The following is a 23,388-nucleotide window of genomic DNA, read 5'->3' on the forward strand; positions in this document are numbered from 1 at the left end:
CTAGACCTGTTGTTTACAACTAGACCACACGCAGTTAATAACGTTCATGTGGTTTCTGGGTTGAGTGATCATGAAATTGTTCTTGCTGATATCGTCATTAAATCTGTTCCTGCTAGAAAACCACTGAGGAGTATCTTGAAGTGGAAAAATGTGGAGCAAGCTTTTAAAATGGCCACATCAGAATTGAAGGATAATTTCTTTCACAGCAGCCCGGATCGAAATATTGTTTAATTAAACTGGATCTTTTTTAAGGAAGGCTTGAACAACATTGTTCCTAAGAAGATTGTCAAAGGGAAAATTAGGCCAAGATGATTGTCAACTCAACTTTTGCGTCTCACTAGGAAAAAAGAAAGATTTTATGTTCGTGCTGAAAAATCTGACATCAGTTCTCATTGGGTAAAGTTTAAATCTATTTGTAGATATGTAAACCGTGAACTTCGTAAAGCTCATCAAGCCCATGTGGAAGCTATGACATCTAATGATGACCCCAAGAAGTTATGGCAATATATCAAATCTCAACGCAGAAATAACAGTGGCGTTCAGGTACTTAAGGTGCAGGATGTTGACATAATCAGTGACGAGGAGAAAGCGGAGGAGCAAATCAATTTAGTAGCATCCTCACTAGAGATGAGTTGTCACAGCTGCCTTGTCTGCCCGATAGTAGTTACCCAGATATGCCTGACCTCAAGGTGTCTAGTGTGGAAAGTGTTTTGAAGCTGCTTAAATCTATGGATGTTTCCAAAGCAGCTGGGCTCGACCAAATACCAAAAGAGCCCTCAAATGGGCTGCGGATGAAATTGCCCCAATTTTCCAACAATCCTTGGATACAGGTGAGAACTGCCTGCAGATTGGAAAAGGGCCAACATAACTCCTTTGTTTTAAAAGGGTGCTGCATCTGATCCAGTAAACTATAGACCGGTTTCTTTAACGTCAGTGTGTTGCAAATAACTGCAGCATATTGTTGACAGTCAGTTAATGGAACATCTAGACCAACATCAAATTTTAGTAGAAAATCAACATGCCTTCCGTAGAGGATGCTCATGTGAGAGTCAACTTATCCTGACTTTCAATGACCTTGCGTGCAACCACAATAATGGAAAAACTACTGATGTAGCAGTCTTGGACTTTTCAAAGGCTTTTGATGTAGTACCACACCAGAAACTCCTTCATAAGATTGATTATTAAGGTATCAGAGGCAAAAAAAAGAAATGGATTACAGCATTCTTAAATAACTGCAGAGAGTTGTTGTCAACGGCGAATTGTCTAGCTGACGCAAAGTTGTCAGCGGGGTGCCACAGGGGAGTGTGTTGGGATCACACATGTTTCTTCTTTTTATAAATAAGGGAGAAATTAGACTATTTGCTGATGATTGTCTTATATACCATCAGATCAACTGCAAGGAAGATGATGAATTTCTGCAAGCTGACCTTGATAACCTCATTAAATGGGCTTCTACATGGGGTATGAAATTTAATGTTTGCAAATGTACATGTAAATGATGCGAGTTTCTCATAAACGCAACCCTGGTAAACCTTCTTATGAGATGGATGGTGTGCGTCTTGAATTAATGAACAAATTCAAGTACCTTGGCATACAAATTCAAAATAATTTAGGATGGGGAAATCAGACACAATATGTTGTCACTAAGGCCACAAAAGTCCTCACTTTCATCAAACAAAATTTCTATATGAGTTTTAAAAAGGTCAAGGAAAGGTAATATCTTACACCTGTTCAACCATTACTAGAACATGGCGTGGCAGCATGGAACCCATATAAAACTTGTCATCAGGAGGCAATTGAGAGAATTCAGTGCAGGGCAGCGCGCTTTGTTCTCAGAGATTATGCTAGGAAGAGTAGTGTCTCCAACATGTTATCATCGTTGGATGGGAGAAATTAATGGACAGAAGGGAAGCTCTCCAGATAACCCAACTCTATAAGATCATTACGCAAGCTACTGATATTGATGCTCCTGACTGTCTTCAGCCAAATGTGCAAAGATCCAGTGAAAAAAGTTTGTTGAAAAATGGTAATAACATCAACTTGAAAATGGCATTCGCTGGAGAAAGTGTTTGAGAAAACTTTTGAGAAAACAACGCAACGTACATGTACATAGAAAGTTTCCTGTTCCCTTTATCCCCTCAGGCCACTGCAGACCTAGATAGGGTCCTTTCAATCAAAATTTAATCAAAGACACGAATGCACTGGCGCGGGGAAAGGAATGCACAAGCATGAACTGCTGGGACTATATTAATAGTATAAGTGCATGTACCAAACAAACGGGGTCTTGAATGACAAGTACATGTACTGTGGTTGTGTGCATCTCCATGTTGTGTGCCTACACAAACACAAGCAGGGCACCCCAAAATCTGTCTTACAAAATTCATAAGAACGGGCACAAGTTTCATTTTTGGACTCAAAGTTTTTTGGTCATTCATTTGGTCATTTGGTCATTTTTGGATCATTTCTAACAATTCTGCATAACAGGTTTTGCACCACACGGTTCTTCCATTCTTAATCACATTTCCAGTGATGAGTACCAGTATACTATGCCGTTACTGCATGTGATTAAAACAGTGAAGGGAAACGTGGTCAAAAGGTTGTGCGTGCAAGCCCGAGCGGCCGTATCTCATGCAATGTTATTCATGTCATTTCGTTTGTAACGTCGGGGGTATTGTAATGCTGATACCAAGCGATAACTGGCAAGCGCTGCCAAGTGCACAAAACTGAGGTTTATATTTTAATACTATTTTCCGAGAACTTTCTAATCATTGTTGGACTTTTTGACGCGGTTATTTTGGAAGTGCTGAATATGATGGACTTTTTTGATGCGGGGCCGAAATTTCATGAAAACCTTTAGCAACCTTACGGTTGTTACACCCAAGATGATACAGTGCTGCCGTAGCTCTTGCCTGGATCTAACTCATTGGAGTTTAATGAGTGTCCACTTCATAAGAAACTTTGGACTCATTGAAATCTCCACTTAGCCATTCAATAAAGATTGACGGGCAAGCGTACACCTTTTATGAGGGATTAGGCCCATAAAACCTGGGAACTGATCAACATATTAAGGCAACCGCAAAGTTAATGAGCTAGGCTTCTCCGGAGGCCTCACTGTGTTTTCACTATGTTTTTACTGAAGCCCAGCATGTCCTCACCGGGTCATGCAGGGGATTATTTCACGGTGATTTCAACAGATAATCCGCCCTGACGTTGCTGTGAAAACAAGTTTCCGGTAAATTCATTGCAAATTATATATTCACTCCAAATTCAGTGTTCAGATTCATAGTGGACCCTACACAAGCCCAAGGCTATACGCTAATTGGGCTGAAATGTCAACCTGAAGACTGGGCCATGTGGCCTGTGGTCAGACACAGTGTTTTACCATAAGGCTACAAGTGGCCTTACGACTCACAAAATGAAAAGAGAAACTTTCTGAAATGATAGCATGATGATACTCAGACTATTAAAAAGTAACAATCAAGAAAAGTATTAGAAAAGAAATCTATACATTATAATATTTATGAAACTGGGGCTATCAAGGCAAAACATCATATGGTTTCAGTGAAAAATCCAGAAGTAAATGCACTCTCCGGACCAGAATATGGTCATACTTTGGTCGAGAGTGACCTGCGTGTTGCATACAAGCAAAAAAATAGTTGAGCAGAGCATGTGCAACAAATGACGATAAAACAATAAAAACTGAACTCACAAAACCCAACAAAAAAACCACACTTTAAACAAAAGATTCTTAACAATCAAAACTATCATTGGAATTCCTAAAATGTCTAAATGAGATCAAAAATAGAGGAAAATTCTTTACCTGAAAAGGAGAGATCACGGACAGGGTGGTTGGAGTAGGGAGTGGATGGTACAGCACTGAAGCATGCTGGACCACACCACCCAGCCCAGAGCACCACCCCATCCAGGGTCACTCCACTCTCAAGAAGGGGATCTCACTGTCTACAGTAAGCACAGGTGTAATGGGCTAAACCAAATTGAAACTCCAACAGCAAAAAACAAAAGTGGTTGGTGGTGTACCACACAAAAGAAAGAAAGCAAAAAGTAAAATTTTAAGGGAACTACTAAACTAGTAAAAGAAGGGGAACCCTTTTACATATATACTGAAAAGAAGGGTTAAAGTTTCTCATATGATTGGAAAGCTAGAGAAGTTGTTCTGCTCTGTGTTTTATTTACTGTGAGGGTTGGTATGTCCAAGGATCCGGGGTTGCCATTCCTCTTAAAAGAACTTCATTAAATTTTGGAATGGTGACAATCAAGACTATAAAAGCTACATTCACATGGTGACTTCGCTAAGCATTCAAAAATTAATTGCTTTATATATATATCAAGGGTTTTATCCTCATCAAATTATAGTTCTCAAGACATTGGATTTCAACTCATATGCTCTTAAAAAATGTAGCTGGTGTCAAGTGACACATATCAGTCTCCAAACACCATGTTATAAAATCCATCTGTAATCCATTTATTATCATTCTTTCATGGTGTCATCTATTCAGAAAGTCCAATGTTCTTTTGTTTTTGGATTTCAAAATGTTTTAATTTCTAAAAGATCAGCTGAGCTGATTGACATGCAAGTTTATTGAAATGTTTGCAAAAGCGTATTTATTTTGTCTGATTAATTTGCAGGATCAAGCATCATTATATTCTGTGGTGTCACAGTTCTTCCAACAATTACAAGAGTCACATAAGGGTGGTATGTATATGTTACCATTTTCTGCTAGAAAATAACAAAATCTTTGGTTCTGTGTGTGTAAAGCTTGCAACTAGTTCCTCATTCACTTCATACCTGAGGGCATATAAACCTGTCGATTATCTTTAGTGACAGTTTATGGAGGTAGTCTGAGTGTTAGGCTTCAATCTGGCCATTGAATTGTGAGCAAATATTTCTCTTGGGCAGAGCTTCAATGTTGCAAGGATGAGGTAAGGTGGAGGGTTTTGTATAAATGTTCCATAAAGTACTCTTAACTTGCTGCCGGGTGTAATTTCAAGTTGCATGACATAAAACCGGGTGATTTTCAAGATTTGCTAGTTTCAAATTATTAAAAATTGTACCTTCATTTACTGGACATTTACACCCACACAAATGACTTTCTGGTGGCCACTCTAATCTGACAGACAACATCTATTGAGGCCCGAGTATTTCAGCCAGGCCTTCCACATTGTAGAAAGAGCCCAGATTGTGCGGTGTTATGTAATATTCTTTTGTTCCCGAAACTGGCATAGTGCGCTGCTGGAGTCTTTTTAGTAGGGGCAGTGTAACAGAAGCCACACAGATTTATCTTGTGCCTCCTTTAGAAACAAGCAGTTATTCACCTTGAAGGCTGTTATGCATGTACTGTGTAGACACTCACCAATTACCTGTTGAGGAACTTTCCATAAAGTAACCACATGGGTGAATCTAATGCGTGTGCAGCCCATACATGTTATGCACACACTGCCTTGCTACTGTGTAGCAGCCTCCTTTGTTTTTATGTGTGTGTGTGCTAATTATAGACCTGGTATGTTTTGATCACTTGATCACCTTATATTTTTCCTAAAGATCTGCTAGATTAGCTTTCCTGTTGAATGTGGTACCCTAGTCTGATGGTGAATTAGATTTTATTTCAGTTCATTGGGGTTTTGAGGTTATTTTGTAACTTTTGTAATATATTTTCCCATAATGCATCATTGTGATTAACATAGCCTGATCTTCTCACAATGTAACAATTCCAGCTCTGTTGTCTGTGATTTTGATCCACATCCAATGTTTTAGCTACCCCACTACAGGCCTCATGAGGTAATCACTACTTTTTTCAGTAATACATTGAAGTTTTGATCTTGGAATTATATGATTAAGGAAGGAAATGATGGTTGATTTAGACAGAAACTTTCCATCATTATACATTCTTATGAATGACATGTATATGCACATAGAGTTGGTACATGTATCACGGGTCTGTAATAATGGCATCCTTATGTCATGAAATTTGTTACATAATAATTGTTCTTTACTTTTAGTGTTGAGATATTTGCATGTTACTCTTTTCCTTTGTCCGTGCAATTCAAGTAGTCACCATCAGCTGAAAGTTTAGAAATAAATGATGATTTCATCAGGTGACATCCGTAAGAACGTTTGTGCTTAACTTTTGCAATTGGTAGTTGGGTGTAGCAACACCTCATCTCCACAGCACTGGAGCGTTTTTGTCCCCAGTGGTAATCTACTCATGCTGAATGCCACAAACAGCGGTATAATCTTTCAAAACAAAGACTGATTTTGATTCAGATGCTTCCATATATCTTTGAACAGATAAAATCAGAGAAAACGTGTTTTCCTTAGAGGTGCTCTTAAAGGACATTCCCATAAGGGCTGCAGGCCAATATGGGTATTACAGGTCAGACTTTATCACTTCAAATTTTGTAGGAAGTCCAGTTGTGTTGATACATCAGTGAAAATCACTAGGGTGTCATGATGACATCATCCCAGGATTTTTTTTTGTATAATTATTTTAAACTTATCTACAAAAAGAAACAAAATATTTTCAAAATTCTTTTTGCAATACCTCTGGCAGTCCAAGTAGATATGTGGGTTGTTTAGAAATTTTGGGGTGTTGTTTTTATGATTCCTTTCTAGAAGCCTTCTCACACTAGACAGATCCCAGGGTTGACGCAGATTTGAAAACCTCCACCCAACATCAACAAACATTTCCACTAAATCATAACCAGCATCCAAGAAGCAGCCAGCAACATTATTCCCACAGTGGAGAAGAAAACTGTTGCTTCACACTGGTTCAGTCCTGAACTGGAAGATCTGCCGAGGAAACGTAGAGTCTCAAAACCAAATCAAGTACAATATCGTCTAATCAACAAAGAGTTCAAGAAGAAATGCAAGGAAATCAGAGAGCAATGGCTGGAGGAAAAGTGCAAAGAAGTTGAGAATCTGAACTGCAGTGCCAAGGAGATATTTAAGAAGATCAACAAGATCACCAGCAAGCAATCTCCCCTCCTACCAAATGTATTAAATCTGTAGATGGTCGCTGTAACCTCTTAAATTACACAGGAAACGCAAGTGTGAACACACTGATGAAAAACTTGGCCCGTGGAAACAGCTCTCTCCAGAACTTAACTGTTTATTCACTACCCTTAATGATGGCAGCCCATTCCAAGTCCAAAGTCAGCGGTTCGCTACAATTGATAGAGAAAATAGAAGCACACCTTATGTAGCAATACATGTACATAAACCTTAGTCAAAATCCATTATGATGAAATAAAGAAACGGTTGACTACACATCCCTATGAATAAATTTACCCTTACTATGTGCCCCCATAAACTGTCTTACTGTGTAAATGCCAAATGACCACGTGTACATGTACATGTAAATCCGAGCAGTAGGGTAATACATGAACCCAGTAATAACGGCCCTTCATAATTTACTAGCGTTACAACGTCCCATTATTTCTCCCAAATTAACCCTTATTCCCCAGATGACCCTTAAGCTTATTCTCATATCCATTTATGACACATAATATGGCAGACTTCCTTTGTCTTACCAACTGTTGCATTCCTGGGGGTTTACTTATTGAAAGGAAAGATGTCGCTCATGTACGTTGTGGATCATCGAGTGGAAGAAGCGAATGGTGCATTTCACTAATCACCCAAAAGAGGGCGCTATAATAGTTTTACACCACTACATAACCGGGCCCAAATGAGCTTAATAACAATTAACTCATTTTTAACAACAATAAAGCGGCGTAACTACTTCCAAATGTTACATCATAAGAATACACCTTAGACTAAACGGTAACTGCTTACTAATTACTGATTTGACTACATGCATCATGTCTTTAATGTAATGGCTTTCTTGGTCACGTGCCCCACACTCTTTACTTAAGTGGGCTCAGTCTCCTACACTTGGCTCCAAGAGGCAAAGCTTGGAAATTGGCCTCCGATAGAACTTAGATCCAACTCTGACTTCAACTTGTCTTGTCATGCCATGCCTATCTGGGTACGTGTTGACCACTCTCCCCAAGGGCCAATGACCACGCGGAGCACTGTCATCCGCCACAAGCACCAAATCGTTAACTTCAAAGTTCCTTTCGGGTTTGGTCCATTTCTGCCTCTGTTGGAGAAGTGGCAGATACTCTCAAACCCATCTTCTCCAGAACTGGTCTGCAATGTATTGGGCTTGTCTCCATCTTCTTCTGCTGTAGTTGTCCTCTTTGCAGAATACGTCAGGTGGTAGGCTTGGGTTTCGTCTCATCAGGAGCAGGTGGCTCGGTGTCAGCAGTTCGTCATCCTTTGGATCCATACTTAACTGCATGAGGGGTCGTGCATTAAGGATTGCCTCAACCTCTGTCATGATAGTGATCAAGCTCTCGTTGGTGACTATCTGCTGTTGCAAGAGAACTTCCAAGATATTTCTGACTAAGCGTATGATTCTTTCCCAAACCCTGCCCATGTGGCTAGCTCCTGGGGGGTTGAAGTGCCATTCGATACCCCGCTGGACAAGGAAATTGTTGACCCTTTTCTTATTCACCGCAGCCAGACCGTCTTGAAGCTCCTTGTGGCCCCCTTTGAAGTTTGTCCCGTTGTCGCTGTACATGTGTTCAGGAGGTCCTCGACGATTGATGAACCCGCGGAAGGCTTGGATGAATGAATCCGTCTCAAGTGAAAAGGTCACCTCAAAATGAACTGCCCTGCTGGACATACACGTGAAAATGCAGCCATATCTTTTCAGCTGGCTTCGTCCTTGCTTCACCAAGAATGGACCAAAGTAATCAACCCCGGTACTGCTGAAATTTGGTTTGTCTGGCGTCACTCTTGCTTCTGGTAGGCTGGCCATGAACTGTTGGCCTCGTCTCGCATTCCGCTTCTTGCAGTGTATGCAACTCCCAATCACATGTCGTACAGAAGCGCCACCCTTGATTATCCAATACTTCGGCCTGAGAGCAGTCCATGTCATTCCTGATCCACAGTGTCCAATCCTTAGGTGGTAGTGAACTATCATGAGCTTGGTGATGTGATGGTCACCAGGAAGGATTAGAGGGTATTTCTGCTCATCAGACAGTGGTGACCTTTCCAACCTACCGCCCACACGAAGTAGGCTGTCACATAGAATGGGATTTGTTCTTTCAAGACCCTGGATGAATTCCGAGCCCTCTTCTTATCTCCTGCGTCTGGCTGGAACTCACTCGGGAATGACTGCCTCTGCACGAACTCTTGGGCGGTCGGGGGACCTGTCTCCTTGAATGTTGGCTTCTCTCTAACACGAGAGGCAAGGTACTTCATGAACCGTAGCATCCACACAACAACGATCTTCAACTGACTCTCCAAACTTTTCGTCTTTGTCATCAAGGCCGAAATCCAACTTCCAGAAGCGCCTCACCTGGTCATGCAGCTCCTCATCGGCATGAACATGGTTAACTGCAAAGTTGTACTCAGAAGTGATCCTCTGGAAGCTCAATGATCATCCAGAAGGAATCGTGGTCAGTGGTGTCAAGATTAACAACCTTAGATACGCAGATAATGCGGTTCTCATCGCCATGTCAATTTAAGATATCCAAAAACTCTTCGATGCAGTTGTTGCCTCCAGTGAACATCTGGGCCTCAGCATCAAGACCAAGAAGATGAAGGTGTTAGTCATTTTGTAGTTGGAGGTCCCACCACCTTGCAAACCACACCATGGCAACACCCCCATTAAACGGTTTTCCTCCTTCAACTACCTCGGCTCAATTGTCACCTCCGATGCCCGATGCAAGACGGAGATTCACAGAAGGATAGGACTCACAAAGGATGCATTCTCAAGACTCTGATTGATCCTCAGAGACTGACAACTTTCCATCAATCTCAAGATTCGTTTGCTCAGAGCCTATGTCTGGTCAACTTTTGTCTATGGCTGCAAGTCCTGGACTCTATCCAGCTGAGACTCGTCAAAAAGGTGTGCAAAAGAAGATCTTTCCCTCAGCAACAAAATGCCAGAGGAGGGCAACAGAAAACATTCCTGGACAACTTTGAAAATTTGAAAGGCTCAAACATTTGGAGCCTCACACGAGACCGTCTTGGTTGGAACAACATGGTTCACTGAACGCTGACTCAGTGATGGTGCATAGAGAGAGAGAGAAAACTGGTAACGATTCACCCCAAGATTGTAACAAAATAACCCAGGTTAAAGTCAACCCTGCTCCAGACCAGGGTTGAGAATTTTGAACTCAGATTGAAAATTTTTCATGTTCATTTTTGGGTGTAACTCACCCTGATAAGCGTAGTTCACATGAAACAAATGTGAAAGAAGACCGCGTTCAACGTGGGGTTGAAACTTTAAATTTTCAATTCAGGGCAGTCCTAGGTTCACCCAAGGTTGAGTTCAACTTGGGTTGAGAGGCTGAAGTGTGATAAGGCCTTAACCAGTAAATAATGAAATGGACTCACCAAGTCTGCGTGAGAGCTTGTCACATGGGGGCTGCCATCTTTATTCACACTTGACACATGTTAGACTTCTAACTTATGGAATGTGTAGTTGGTGCTTGTGGTAAGAACGTGGACAGCACATTGGTGTACATCATCTCCCCCTGTTTAATGTTCTGGAATTGAACAAAACTGTTGAAGAACAAAGTCCAGCCAATGTTCAGAGTTGTGATTGATTAAGTTCCAGTTCTTTCAAGAATATGGTTTGATGTTTCAGTCCTAAGTCTAGTGTTACAATTACAAGTTTAATTTTAGTACATCTCGTATTCCTTGTACAACTGTGGGATGTTCGTGGTGCGACGTGGTCTGTTCATTGTGGTTGGCTTGGGATCGTGATGGTGGGTTTGGTCAGGTATTGTTTGGACCTTAAAGATTGGCTCAAGTTCTGGAATGAGCATCAGTCAAGTGGCGATGGTTGGGGTGATACTCCACGCCATGGATATTGACAATGTAGGGTTGAGTAGGGCCTGCCTCGAGAACCTCTTCTCCAACTCGACTCAAGTGTGCTTTACTATGGATCCACTGTAGGTCATCTGGTTTCAGCTCACACAGCTGTCGAGGGCTGTGCTTCTGGTTGTAAGACTCACTCGGCCTTCCGCTGTTTGTCGATGGCCTTTAGGTGGTGTATTAATGGTCTTAAGATGCAGGTTTTGAGTGAGCACGGACAATACCAATAGGTGTACAGGACTCAGATAAAGGCCTGGGACTGGTGTGGACCTGTATGTCAGCAATGCTGTCAGTGAATCGATGATTGCTGCAACATTAAATAATTGATCACTGCCAATGATGTGTGCTTGTGAAGATGGTGTACTTCAATTCATCTGGAGTTAGTGGTTCACTACTACTAAATAATGTCTACTATTGACTTCTGCTAGGTCACAGGCAAGTCTTTGCCAAGGTCTGTCTGGAAGTGTGGTAGCGAACAGTGGTTCTCTAATTGCACCATTTGCCTGGATTCACAATAGGGCATCTCCCTCTACGTGTTGGGTAATATACATGTATGTCCCAATACCTGGCCACCGAATGGCTTGATGAGCAGGTCTGTCTCTGCACATGGAAATTCTCTAGTGATGGACAGTTTTGGGACTTCATTATGGTATTTTAAAAAAAATGTCCTATAGCCCATCTCCTGTTCCAGGTTTTGGATGATTTGAGTTACTTTGAATAAATCACTGATTGAAATCGTGATTTAAATCAAATAATTTTTAAATAACTGATTTAAATCAACAAACAAAGACAATTTTTTTTCTACTGATTGGTAAGTCTTCCAGGTTTTCACATTTTAAATTACAAACCCCCTTCTTTGAGCCCCTCAGTTAAATGTACTGTAGGAGTATAAATAAGAAGTATGAATGCACAAATTTCATACACATGGGTTGGCAGGATTTTTGTTTCAGCCACTTGTTTTGATTTAAATCAGCTGTTTGGATTCAGTGTGTGAGTTTTATTTGTCATCCCTCTCTGTCTTGGATACTGTCTGTTCATTGGTACAGAATGATCACATCACAGGGAGATATACCCGCATATCAGACTCACTGTGAGACATCTCATTCTGCCAATAGCATGTGCATGCACACGCACTTGAGACAAAAGAGCTAGGGGAAGTTTGAGTGCAACAGTTTGGCTTATTAGTCAGTTTGGCATGGTACCCATGATACGTTTTGTGCATAGGTTATAAAGGAATTTGAACTATGGTCAAGCTTGTATAACAGACTCGTTCCTGTCGGTGCAGCATACGAGGTAATGCAGGGACCGCTAACCAGACTAAATGACATGTGAACTTGTACTCACTGCTATTTGCACTACTTAAAATTTATGCAATTAAAGAAAGTCAGGAAACAGTGCATCAGCAGACAATATCATTTACATCTATTATATTAGTAATCACATGAGTGCAAGTGGAACACAGAATAATGTAATGTGTTTGTGTCCTGTACACTTTGGCCTTGTGACGCACAGTAAAGAAAGTAAAGGGACGTATGCACGCTTTACATTAAACAAAAAGATATATACGGGCCTCGTCCGAATTACTTGGCTATGGCTTGAAATTACACTCTATGGGAACTGGCTGTGGCCACTACCATAGACTCATGTGTAATTTCAGGCCACAGCCAAGTGATGCGGACACAGCCTTAGTATTAAATCGTCGTATTAAATCAGTCATTGGATCATAACATTGTTGTTCCCAAATTTATTAATTCAGGAGTTCGTAGATCCTTAATTCCTTGGATATATAGCTTCTTGACAAATTGAACTCAGGCAGTGTGTTACCAAAATGAGATCTCTGAATAGAGGCCAATCCAAGCAGGCATTCCCCAGTAAACTAAACTGGGTCCCGTTGCATTTTTGGTTATGATTAACCATGCCGGGTCCACCTCACCTGAAGTTACTCACTACAAATACATTGATGACTTAAAACTGTGTAAGACTTTCAGTGAAGTTAGTCAAACCAAGTCGATCCAGCATGAACTTAATCAGATAAATCAATGGCTTTCAATAACAACATGAAGCTGAATCCTGATAAATGTCATGCGATGACTGTCTGTTTTCAAAGGAATGCGTTAAAATTGGTGCCTCACTTTTGGATCAGGTGATCTGTGTGAAAATACTTGGCATCCACATTCAAAGTAATTTCCGATGGGATACTCAAGTGATTACTATGTGCAATGCTTTTAATCGCAGATTGTATTTTTTACATCAACTCAAACAGTGTGGTTTACCTACTGAAGATCTTGTGACTGTTTACAAGCAATATGTTTGACCCACTCTTGAATATGCATGTCCAGTTTGGCATTCTGGGTTGACTAGGGATCAAAAAGAGCTGCTCGAGAAGTTTCCAAGAAGAGCATTCTGCATAATCTTTTCGGTTGATATTATTAGTAGAACTTCATACGACTCCATGTGCGACACATTGCAACTTCCTTATCTTGAAAAAAGACGTGAGCAGCTGTATTTAAAATTTGGTACAAATCTCCTTTGTTTCAAGAAACATTGCAGTTTCCTCCCCCGATAAGGTCAAATAACCTCTTTGTCCATCCCTAGATTTTGTACAAACAGGTACAAAAACAGTGCCATCCCATTTTTGTAAAATTATTGAATGCGACTTGTTGATAGTTTTTTAAAACTCCGGTTTCAACTTTGATTGTTGGAATTTTTGTTTCTCTGAATTTGCAAGTTTTTTGTTTTCTGTTCGTAACTGTGAATGTATTAATCTGTTTGTTTTTACTTAAGCTTTTTGTATTTAATTTCTTAATTCTATGTGATTTTTAATAACTTTTCCTCCTTTTTACTTATTAACGTTTTTACTTCCCTTTTTTAATACCCTGATTGTAAACTTGCCCTCAATTCAGTCCTCAGGCTGCGACGGGAAAGTTCCATAAACCAGAATAAATAAAAAATAAAAATAAAAATAAAATACAATGTATGGCGCACAGCAAAAACAGTAACACTGATGTACCACAAGTCTTCAATTTTATCTAGGGAGCACGGGAGTTACTTGTGTTTTAGCTTATTTCAACAATAAGAATAACAACAGAGCTTGACACTATTGGAAATTGTTTAGAATTGTATGTGCATTTAAACATGTGATGATCAGCACGGGCAAACATGCCACATTTGAATTTACAATCATGCAGATGTGCATTTGCTTTTAGTGTAAAAATAGCGCAATACGTTGAAGTTAGAACAGCACATTATGTGGGGTTTGACATGAAACCATGCAATACGGTTTAATCACACTGTTTGTTGCCATGGATGGACCAATCAGAATTGAGAATTCAACTTTGCCTAAATGTAGGGATCTGGGAATTCCCCATTTAATTTAGCGAATTGTGTGACCTTTGAACCTTGTGCACGTCTTCAGGGCGTGATTGGCCCACGTGGGTGCACAGAATGTACAGTACAAGTATTTTCTGTAAGTCTTGCCTGTCGGCCGGAAGTGGCCTACAATGTGATACTTTTTGGTGGCACTGAAGTTGGGCGAGTTTCCAAGGTTTTTTTGGGAGAGCGGGGGGGCTGTGGGAGACGACTGGGTGGATGGACGTCATGATGGCTCAGCCGGGAATCACATAGATTAGCACCGGTTTAATTGTCCAGTTGTGATTATAAAAGAAATCCAGTCCGCTTGAACACCCAAGTCTTTCAGTGTCTCCTGAACTTTCTTTTTTGCCTGCCTGGCCTCCAATTCCCCCTTCAGTGGCGGACGGACCGCCGCCCCCGAGCGATCAGCCAGGGGGCCGGACCACTACATAAAGATAATGCTAAATATACAGTTTGACAGTATCTTTGTCTGAACTTCCTGAAATTCAGAGCTTGTTTCTTTGGATAAATTCCATAAGACAGAGGTGTGACAAAGCAGTTGTTGACTGCTGTGATGTGGGATATGACATTTTGAACACCCGAGGCAAATATCCTACATAACTGCAGTCAACAATTGGTAAGTAAACAATTTATTAATACTGATTTAATTTCACTTCATTTAAAGTGTCTACATGTACTTGTGAGTTTAACCTGGTAAAGTGTCGGTGTACATGTACATTTTATTCCACTTAGACTAGAAATATTGTTTACTATGCAGTGAAACCAAGACCACTTACAAAATGTTCTTAATAAAATTACTTTATCTCTTCAAATGCAAAAAAAAGTCACAATTTCACTCAGGTGGGACTTCAATGCATGACTTCCTGCTGACTACTGCAGACGTCTCATACACTTGACAACTTAGCCAGGGTCAGCTGGCGGATCCAAGTCTGATGTACCAGCGTGTACCACTAAATGTTTCAAAAGATGTAATTTGCGTTGGGAATCCGTTGTTAGTTTCACATTATGTTCCATTAAATGTGTGCGACCAGGCATATCTGTCATAATGTCGGAGAACTAACTTACAAGTTCCTCAACATCTTGTTTTTGTCTTGCAAGGAGCCCTTTCATTTACTTGAACATCCTCACACTTTTCTGTCTGTTTTAGAGGAGGTAAATTTACTCCAACACAATCTTCTTGATCATCATCCTCCATCACAATGTTCGCACACAACTGTTTTGCATAGGAACTGTTTTTCCCGTCACCTGCGATTACATTCTCTGAACTTTGCCTTTCCACATACTTCTTGAGGAGATTTGCATGATATATCTTGTCCTTTCCTTTAACTCTTACTAGATAGTCATTACTTCTCACACATGCCGTTACATCGAATGGTCCTTGCCACTGGAGTAATAATTTACTAGTACTGGATGGACGCAAGATTAACACCTTTTCACCCACTTTGAACTTGCGATCTTTCGATTTTGTGTCATAGTATTTCTTGTATCTTTTTGAGCAGCAACTGAGCTCGTCATGTGCAAGTTTACATGTCTCTTCCAATCTTTCTTTTAGATCTACTACATATTCATAAGTGGACTTCACTTCTTCATCTTCAATTTCACTTGACCACAGTTCTTTTAAGATCATTAAAGGACCTCTTACAGTTCTACCATATAATAACTCAAAGGGTGAAAAACCCAAACTCTCTTGTGGCGCTTCCCTGTATGCAAATAACACTGCTGGTAAATAGCGATCCCAGTCATTTGGTTTTTCTGAACACATACGTTTGAGCATAATCTTGAGTGTACCATTGAATCGTTCTACTAGCCCATTACAAATTGGGTGATATGGGGAGGTTACCAATTGCTTAATAGACAACAACCTTCCTACTTCTTTCATTACACATGAGGTAAATTGTGATCCTCGATCGGTCAGTATCTCATCTGGAACCCCGACTCTACAAAATATCTCCAAGAGTGCTTCTGCTACTCGCTCTGTTTCTATACTACGAAGTGCAATGGCCTCTGGGTAACGAGTGGCATAATCTACCAAAGTTAAGATATACGTATTTCCTCGCTCAGTGATTGGTTGTATGGGACCTACTATGTCCACAGCTACTCTTTTGAATGGAGTATCAATTAAAGGCATTTCACCTAAAGGAACTTTGGTGACTCTGCCCTTACTCACAGTTCTTTGGCATATGTCGCATGACTGGCAATACCGTCTAACATCAGCTTGTACCGCTGGCCAGAAGAAGTTGGCTAATATTCTATCAGTGGTCTTTTTAACTTTAAGATGTCCTGCCAATGGTGAATCGTGTGCCAACTTCAAAACCTTCTCGCGATAAACTCTTGGTACAACAAGTTGTTTAAAAACTTTACCATGTTGCACTTATGGTGACTGATATTCTCTAAACAAGAGATTATTTCTGACAACGTATCCAGTCTCCATTCCTTTACCATTTACGGACCTTTCACCTTTATTAGCCAACTCGAACAATTTGGTCAAAGTAGTATCTTCTTTCTGGGCCTTAATCAAATCTGCCCTAGATTCGGATATATGTGTCACCTCACTTACTTTCAATGGAGTTAGTGGTTTTGCCAACTTAGCTTTTGAGCCACGAGTCTCTACTGCACTCGCCTGTGATACTGACTTACTTACTGTCTCATCTGATTTAGGAGACCAGTCAACGACTGGATCGTTTGGACCCTTAGCTCCATTTACATTACCAATTATAATACCATACAATGGATTCTCCATCACCATAGCTTCAACTTCTCCCACATAATATGGCGTGTCTAACGACACTTTGGCTACTGGTACATTTCTCACGGTTCCATCTAACAGAACACATCTTTGAGTTCTACCTGTGTATTTATTATCCCCAACTAGAGTACGTTTCACTACTACTGTACTACATCCAGTATCTCTCAACACTGGTACTATGTGATCACCAATTTTACCATGTTTCACTGGCATATTCTCATCACTTGATGCTAACCTGCTTACAGCGTTAACAACTGGGAGTTCATCTCCTGATTCCAATCTCACATAAGTACCTGGGGGGTCTACTGTACTTGTATCTAACTGCATTTAACTCCACACAGGCAGCTAGGGTTTGATTTTTCTTGTCAACTTCAACCCTACGAGGTGTCTCTGGTTTCCATTCTTTTAAACCTGCGGTTTTGTTGGTCTGTGGCTGATACCTAGCTTTACTCTTGCAGAATATTGCTATGTGTCCTTTCTTACCACATTTAAAACATGTTCTATCATCAGGAGACTTTAGTTCACCAACTGAACGTTCATCTTCCTGTCCTTTTACACCTCTTTCAAATGACTTGCTTTGACCATCTTTCCTTATTTGTCGATCACTGAACCTAGATAAAGGAGGTTTGTGTGCCTCGTGATATCTGTCAGCCATCTTTGTCATTTCAGCCAATGTACCAGGTTTTCGTTCTTTTAGGAACAATCTTAGTTCTCTACTACAGCCATTAATTATCTGTTCTCGCATAAAAAGATCAAGAAGTCCATCAAATGTTTTATTTGTACAACTTAATTCAATCCACCTTAACAAATATCGTTTAATACGTTCCGCAAACTGTGTATAGGATTCGTTAGTCTCTGGTCTGCACTGTCTAAACTTTGTCTTGAAGCCGTCCTCAGTGAATTCATATCTCAACAGCAGTGCTCGTTTTAGTTCATCATAGTCATTTGCTAGATCATCAGGTAAACGTGTATAAACCTCAGTTGCTTTTCCTGTCAGGAGTATGCTTAAAGGTAATGCCCATTCATCACGTGACCATTTCATACTTGTCGCATATCTTTCTAATCTACCCAAGTACGAATCCATATCATCACTTTTCTCATTGAAGGGTGGCATTTTGGGAATTCGGCTTTTGGCCTGGGTTTTCATACTAGCTTCCAAGAAACTTTCACTTGACAACCCTAACTTGGCCTTTTCCTGAGCTATACTTAGCTCTATAGTGTTCATTTCTTTCTCATGTTCACGTTGTTCTTGATTTTCTTCCCTAATCAGCCGTCTTTCTTCCTTAGCCTCTGCCTGTCTAGCTCTAGCAAACTCTATGAGTTCCTTATCTTCTAAGTGTAGTTCCTTGCCCATTTCTAAATATTTTTGAAACTCCATTTTATTTGCAATGACAGGATGAACTACCGAGAGCTGGATGACAAATAGAATAGCTATACAAACCCCATACATGAAGATCAAAATGTATCAAAAATTGCTATCAATATCAAGCTGTGCCCCTTTCCGAACCAACCATCTTAATTCCCTTTTAAATGGGGGGAATTTAATGAAATTCCCGGACGAGCCCCCAAAATGTCACAGATGGAATGTGAATTGTGGGATGGCGTGGTTGGAAGTTGCCCAAGCAAGACATTAATAACAAATTGACAAACCAAACCAAGTGTTCAGAACGATCGCTCGGGGGCGGCGGTCCGTCCGCCACTGAAGGGGGAATTGGAGGCCAGGCAGGCAAAAAGAAAGTTCAGCAGACACTGAAAGACTTGGGTGTTCAAGCGGACTGGATTTCTTTTATAATCACAACTGCTTGGACAATTAAACCGGTGCTAATCTATGTGATTCCCGGCCGAGCCATCACAACGGCCATCCACCCAGTCGTCTCACACAGCACATCCCGCTTTCCCGAAAAAAACTTGGAAACTCCCCAACTTCAGTGCCGCCAAAAAGTATCACATTGTAGGCCACTTCCGGCCGACAGGCAAGACTTACAGAAAATACTTGTACTGTACATTCTGTGCACCCACGTGGGCCAATCACGCCTTGAAGACGTGCACAAGGTTCAAAGGTCACACAATTCGCTAAATTAATGGGGAATTCCCAGATCCCTACAGTAATAAATTGAACTATGATGTTCAACTCCCCATCATCATGCTGTGTGGCACATCACGGTGCTGTAGACAATTTAACTTACAAAGCTCAAGATTTAATTGATGTGTAGACCAGGCAGCTTATCATTTTTTAACAAACAAATGATGTTCCATTCTTATTCTTATTCCTCATGTGGTTACTTTATGGAAAGTTCCTCAATAGGTGATTGGTGAGTGTCTACACATGCAAAAAAGCCTTCAAGGTGAATAACTGTTTTTAAGAAGGCACAAGATAAATCCTGTGGCTTCCATTACAGTAACTACCCATATCAACCATTTTAAGATATAAGCCTTCAGGTAGGTGTCATCTGCTAGGTATGCTGAGAAGTACATGTAGACACTTGTGTACATGTAGTTGCAGCTTCCCATCTGTTGTGATAGAGGACATCTTTTAGATGTCAAGTCACCAAGCATACTGATTGCTTGGACATCCAAGAAGCTGGCATTCCTTCAATTAAAATTGGCCCCACAATGTTGCCACTGCTCTTACATCACATAAACAGATTGCAGTCACCATTCAGCATGTAATGATATCTTGTGATATTAACAGTATGGGGAATTGATGTCATGAAAATTTTGTCACATGGATCTGGGCATAGTCCTGTTCAAGGTACCATTTCATAGTCCTGGATGTCGTTTTGATCTTCTGGGCTTGATGAAGAGCACTGCGTTGTATCGACTGGTAGGTGGAGCAGTACATGTAGTAGTAAACTGTTTATTGGGTCTTGGTTAGATTTGAAACTGTCTAGAGTGTAAGGTGTTAGCCCTTGGCTGAGAGCTAGTGGTACAGTGATTCGTTATGGATTGCTTGCCATCTGTGAACTCCGTTGATGGGGTGACGGCTGGGTTGCGATCCAGGTATCATTGAACTGGCTTGCCTTGAGAGTTACTGGGAGTGCCCCGGTTCCTGTAAGGGTTATTATCCCTTGGATGAATCGACCCTGGGTAGTGAGGGTTATTATCCCTTGTTTGATTAACTCTCCACATAGATTATCACTGCTTGTTAGTAGTGTGTATCATTGGCAATAGTCTGGCTTATGTAAGAGTTGCCATGTGATTAGGTTTACCACGTGAGGTGTATTGAATTGCCTTGTGAGGTGTATTGTATAAATAAACTTTCTGTTGATATGCCTCGTTGATTTATATTGTAATAAATCAATTACTTGATACTGTCCTTGGAAATCCTGTGTCACTGTGAGGTTTAATAAGGTTTCCCTGTATTTCCTGCTCTGATACTAGTATTGATATGTCTTTCCTAAGTGGTGGTACTTTTCCACCAAACGAACTGCTCCTAGGCTTAGTCCGTTGTTTGTTAGCTGATATCCCCCCTTGTGTCAGGGTAGCCACTCAACCTTGCGCAAGGTTAATATATTTGTTGGGTCAGGCCAGGTCAATTCCATCTTCGATCAGGCCAGTCTACTGGTCTGCCATGAGAGGTTTCTGTCGCATCGCCACAGTATCCATGCATCCATTTTTTAAGGGGGCACTGGGAATGTTGTTTTTTTTGGGGGGGGCAGAAGTAGGCCTCCTTGGGGTTAAAGGGGAAATTTCTGTGAGGAAATTCTGGACCGAGTTCTGGGGACAGTTTGCCCCCATGGCATTTCCAGTCCCCACAAAATAGTTGCAAAAATGAGTGCAGCATGCACGTGTCCCCACATAAGAGTGTTTGTGGGTAGATGTGTATGGGATTCCTTGGTGCTGTGGTGTGTATGGCAGTTATAGATTGACCCAGAACAAGGATTTCAGCTCAAAATTATTTTATGAAATGAAGCAGCTAATTTTGTTAAATATAGCACTTAAAAATGTATTCAGTTAATATGTAAGTAAAAAGGATCGCATGTTGAAATGTTTGTGTTTTTATTGTTTTCACTACTAGATGGACCATCACTTCTTGTCACGGCCATACGTCAACTTCAAGAGAAAGACCAAACAGTTCTCAAGAAACTGTTCAGTTATTAACGATGTTTTAAAAGTAGGTCTGAATGTTAATGTTAAAACAATTTATTGTGGAGATGAGTACTTACCAACTGTTATCCAATCCCTTCTCTTCAGGGCCACTTGACTCCTAAAGTTGGGATAGCAGACAGATTTGTAACGTTGATGTTATTGGCTTTGTGCCCAGTCACCTTAGATATTGTCGATATGTTTGTCATTTCTATAATGGTCAATAACTCATTGTTCAACTCTTTGTAGGATATTTGATTTTTTAATTATTTCTGATTTAATTTCAATGTTATATCACAACCACATACTGCACTTTGATGTGCAAATGCTACATGCTTCAATTTAGCTGTAAATGTATTAATAGCATATGCATTAAAAAGGTGCAGCACTCACATTGGGGTGCAAATGCTGACACAAACGAATGTGCACCAATACACAAATCAGGTCAGTAGGTCAGTCGATAGATTGCTTCATAGTAGACATAAGAGTGTGACTGCAAAATGTTCTTTTCCAGTGGCTACAGTTTATGTATTTATGCACTCAGAATGTATAATTTATATAACAGGGTTGGTTAGGCCCCCACCCAACAGTCTCCGGCTTATGGTCAGGAGCTGGCTCCAAAAGTGGTCGGCGACATGTTTTGGTTTTTTTTTTTGGTACCCTGACCTTTTTTCTGGAAATGATGTACATATAACTCGCGATGTAAATCATGACTGCATGCATACATATTAAATGTCAGCTACTACCAACACTAAAATAGACTGGCCCCTGAACTTTTTACTGTTTAAAAGCATTTGCAGCTTGTACATGTACAGAGGACATAAGACCACCTTGGTTTCCATAACACAGAGACGACGTCATCTGAAAAAGAGTGTGCCCAACTAAATGTGTGGGGAACTACAGGGACTCCTTTACAGTATATATTTATTACTATACCATACCCCATCAAAAACACATTAAAATTATGCAGTAGCAAGATTTTAATCAATTAAGCAAGCTTGGCAGCTTGTGGACATCATTGTATACCAAATAAATTTTTTTTTATTTGTTGATGCACAGGTCTACGGTGACATGCGTGCTGACCGGAAACCGTAGACTTTTGGGGGGAGCCTTACAGTAGCCAAAGATCCTCAAAGAAACTTTTTACATATGGGCTGAGGACTATTAGAAAAATGATGTGGCGAGATGAGCCAAATGGACCAAAAGAAAGTTCCACAGGAAGTGGCCTGTGGTTACCTAGTTGATTATTCATGAGTTAATGCTTAGAAGAGTCTCTCCACCTGTTGCTTGTGCATGTACAGAGTCAATCTAATGAATGAAACATTACTTAATACAATAAAAGGTGAAAAATGCAAAAGAATATGTTTTTAAAAAATGTCAAAAATCCTGTCACAAGATTTCAAAACTTTGGCCTTGCTCTGTTTGGTTTGGCTGTATGTTTATGTTCTTGTACAAAGTTCCTTGTGGGGAAACAGAATACAATAGGAACAGGGAAAAGCCGTGTTAAAAGAACAAAAGAGGAACCCCACTGGTCTATGAAAGGCTGTGTTTTGTTGTTTAAATGCATATAATATTTTTTAAACGAATAGAGTAGACCAGAAAAACTGCTTAGTTTTAACAAGAATTCATCCGTACACATTTAAGCATAATATTACTATTTTTATCAGGTCAAATCTGGTGTCATTTTCTCAAGGATAAAAAAGCAGAGACTCTCAAAATTTACAATCCTGTATCTGGCCAACTTTGGGCTGTGACGGTGCAAGGTCCAAGATGGTGCATAAGCATGTGATAAACCAAACTTTTGTGGTAATCTATTTGCCTCTAATAGACTTTTAACAAAGGAGCCATTCGACTGCACCCAGTGACCATTTTTCTGTGAGAATTAAAATGTTAGAAGGTTCTGTAGCAAAGACGGTCTTTCTGTGTGTGTTTTGTTGGACTATTTGTAGTACCCCCGTGGGGGGGTGTCAGTAGATAAAACTGGAATCAATATCTTTGACTGTGGACAAAGGGCAGAAAAGGACACTTGCTGATTGTGGTGTTCACTTAAGCAATCGTCTGCCTTAAGTGACCAGCACAGTCAACAGAGCAAACATCCTGTCCTTTGGGTTCTACCATAAGTCCAGGGGTAGGGCCACTAAGTAACTTTAGGACTGGTCCATTTCAATTTTTGGGGGGTGCCTAATTTCTCTATCCTCTACACTCTCCCCTGCAAAAAGAAAGGTTGTCCCTAACATTTGGCCATAAATAACAAAACAGTCACCTCAGATTAGAC

At 40.5% G+C, this 23,388-nt stretch overlaps 1 protein-coding gene across 6 annotated transcripts in view; it reads left to right on the plus strand.

The window, feature by feature from the left end:
* The window catches only part of LOC110989242 (uncharacterized), a 515,163-nt gene extending 492,140 nt beyond the window's left edge, over positions 1 to 23,023 (plus strand). For 5 of the 6 annotated variants that reach the window (XM_087138534.1, XM_087138530.1, XM_087138532.1 and 2 more), the window contains 2 exons: positions 4,648 to 4,714; positions 21,046 to 23,023. In XM_087138534.1, the coding sequence (XP_086994660.1) occupies positions 4,648 to 4,714; positions 21,046 to 21,128 (150 nt within the window). In that variant the 3' untranslated portion in view covers positions 21,129 to 23,023. The remainder of the gene's footprint in view (positions 1 to 4,647; positions 4,715 to 21,045) is intronic. The other variant, XM_087138531.1, reaches the window with a different exon arrangement.
* The last annotated feature ends 365 nt before the right edge of the window (positions 23,024 to 23,388 follow it).

The sequence above is a fragment of the Acanthaster planci genome, linkage group LG06 (assembly GCF_054643075.1).
Source record: "Acanthaster planci isolate LZ-2023a linkage group LG06, COTS_SCS, whole genome shotgun sequence".
NCBI lineage: Eukaryota > Metazoa > Echinodermata > Asteroidea > Valvatida > Acanthasteridae > Acanthaster > Acanthaster planci.